This window comes from Zea mays, chromosome 7 (assembly GCF_902167145.1).
Source record: "Zea mays cultivar B73 chromosome 7, Zm-B73-REFERENCE-NAM-5.0, whole genome shotgun sequence".
Classification (NCBI taxonomy): Eukaryota; Viridiplantae; Streptophyta; class Magnoliopsida; order Poales; family Poaceae; genus Zea; species Zea mays.
Window position 1 is genome coordinate 160,216,791 of NC_050102.1, and position 2,641 is coordinate 160,219,431.

Below are 2,641 nucleotides of genomic sequence, written 5' to 3' on the forward strand. Positions count from 1 at the left end.
TGTTATTGAAGGTTGTTGATGTGCTAGCTCAATTAAAAAAAGAAAGCATGCTTACTTTTATGTTGATGTGGACAATTTTAAAATTAGCAACCAATAAATAGAGAACTGTTGGAGCACACACATTTTTCTACTCCTTAAAGTGATTTAGCAACTTTTTAAATTTATAATTTAGGATGCTAAATTTACATAACTATTGGAGATGCTCTTACGTCGCATGTGTGATGCGCACGGAGAATATTGGGTAGCAGTTGCGAGGTCGTCTGGTGTGACCCCACAAATTTTTTGCCACTCGCACCTCTGCCACCAAATTGTCACCGAATGGCCTCCGAATATTCTAGGTGGAGCTCGTGTAATCGTGTTTCGGACGGACGCAACTACAGACTATTTACGAATTGAAATCTCACCTATTTTTCTTTAATAACGTTTGGCATCGTGGACGACAGCCACTCGTGGAACCTACAGGGCTTTAACTTCTCCCAACTTCCTCAAACAAATCCTAGCATCTTCCTACCCCGTCCCGATCCATCCATGGCAGCCCCTACCGTCGTCTTACTGCCCGTGTGGGGTGCTGGCCACCTCATGTCCATGCTCGACGCCGGCAAGCGGCTGCTCACCCGCGGGGGTCGCGCGCTCTCGCTCACCGTGCTCGTCATGCGAGCGCCCACGGAGCAGCTCGCGGCCGATCTCGACGCCCACATACGCAGGGAGGAGGCATCGGGCCTCGACGTCCGCTTCGTCCGCCTCCCCGCCGTTCAGCCCCCGACGGACTTCCACGGCATCGAGGAGTTCATCTCCAGGCTGGTACAGCTGCACGCGCCCCACGTCAGGGCGGCTATCTCCAGCCTGGCTTCCCCGGTGGCAGCGGTCGTTATGGACTTCTTCTGCACGGCGCTGCTCGACGTGACCCGCGAGCTCGCCGTGCCCGCGTACGTCTACTTCACTGCCAGCGCCGGGATGCTCGCGTTCTTCCTCCGCCTCCCGTCGCTCCACGAGGAGGTGACGGTCCAGTTCGAGGAGATGGAGGGCGCGGTGGATGTGCCCGGGCTGCCGCCCGTGCCGCCGTCTTCCCTGCCGGTGCCAGTGATGGACAAGAACCACCCGAATTACACGTGGTTCATGTACCACGGCAGGCGCTTCGCCGAGGCCGACGGCATCATCGTCAACACGGCTGCCGAGCTCGAGCAGAGCGTGCTTGCTGCCATCGCCGACGGGCGGTGCACGCCGGGTGTCCGTGCCCCGACGGTCTATCCAATTGGCCCGGTTATCTCGTTCAGCCCCCCGCCCACTAACACAGAACATCCGCACGAGTGCGTGCGGTGGCTCGACACGCAGCCCGCGGCCTCCGTGGTGCTCCTCTGCTTCGGGAGCCAAGGGTTCTCCGCGGCGCCACAGGCGCACGAGATCGCGCACGGCCTGGAGCGTAGCGGCCACCGCTTCCTCTGGGTGCTGCGCGGCCCACCGGCACCCGGCGAGCGGCACCCGTCGGACGCGAACCTCTCCGAGCTGCTCCCCGATGGATTCCTCGAAAGGACCAAGGGCAGAGGCCTGGTGTGGCCGACGAAGGCGCCGCAGAAAGAGATACTAGCCCACGCCGCCGTTGGTGGTTTCGTGACACACGGCGGCTGGAACTCGGTGCTCGAGAGCCTGTGGTTCGGGGTGCCGATGGCACCGTGGCCGCTGTACGCCGAGCAGCACCTGAACGCGTTCACGCTGGTGGCCTATGTAGGCGTCGCCGTGGCGATGAAGGTGGACAGGAAGAGGAACAATTTCGTGGAGGCCTCGGAGCTGGAGCGAGCGGTGAAGGAGCTGATGGGCGGTGGCGAGGAAGGGAGGAAGGCGAGGGAGAAGGCCATGGAGATGAGGGATGCCTGCAGGAACGCCGTGGAGGAGGGTGGCTCATCCTACTCTTCACTACGAAGGCTATCAGAGAAGATATGTAAAGTCGACAAGAACCTATGAGTCTGACGATGAGAGGCAATTTTACATCACATTCTTTATTGCTGTAAACTAGCAGTAAGAGAGGATGTGATTGATTAAGGTTGAGAATAAATTCTTATCATTGAATATAAATTAGATGAATGATATATTTTATCTAAAAATAAAGTAAAAATCAAACACCTATAATTTGGCAATTTCTATTATATATATATTTCAAGTGTTCATAGATGCTTAGACCATAGAGCCTTGGCCTTGTGTAATTGTGTTTGGTACTTAGGTATCACGTATCTCTGTCGTTACCTTCAAATAAAAAGTGTAATAAGGGGGCTGTTGAAATCAGATGTCTAAATTTGAATTTGAGTTTCTTCAGTGAGATGGCTATTATATATTCTCTCCGCTCTAAAATATTATTCATACAATATTATATATATATATATATGTATTATATATGTATATAGATTTATTGTCATCTATTGAACATGGACACAAAAAAAATAAAGAGGTAGAATGAACCATATATTAAGACAGAGAATATAATCTAGATAGATAATATTCTGTGCATACGAAAGATTAGTACACACGTGCATTTATGGAATCTTGATCTTTAAAATCAAGTCTCTCCGGCACTTATCCTACTCAGTAGTCAGTACTCACTCTCTATCAGTACATTCTACGTTCATATATATACACTCTGCTATAAACG

The 2,641-nt window shown here is 52.0% G+C and overlaps 1 protein-coding gene across 1 annotated transcript; it reads left to right on the plus strand.

The window, feature by feature from the left end:
• Positions 1–394: 394 nt before the first annotated feature.
• LOC100282080 (anthocyanidin 3-O-glucosyltransferase) lies at positions 395–2,277 on the plus strand. Its single transcript, NM_001154993.3, has one exon. The coding sequence runs from the start codon at positions 529–531 to the stop codon at positions 1,957–1,959; it is 1,431 nt and encodes a 476-aa protein (NP_001148465.2). The 5' UTR covers positions 395–528; the 3' UTR covers positions 1,960–2,277.
• The last annotated feature ends 364 nt before the right edge of the window (positions 2,278–2,641 follow it).

Bases quoted from the DNA above. Each gene is read 5' to 3' on its own strand.
- LOC100282080 (NM_001154993.3), top strand. From the start codon at position 529: ATGGCAGCCCCTACCGTCGTCTTACTGCCCGTGTGGGGTGCTGGCCAC.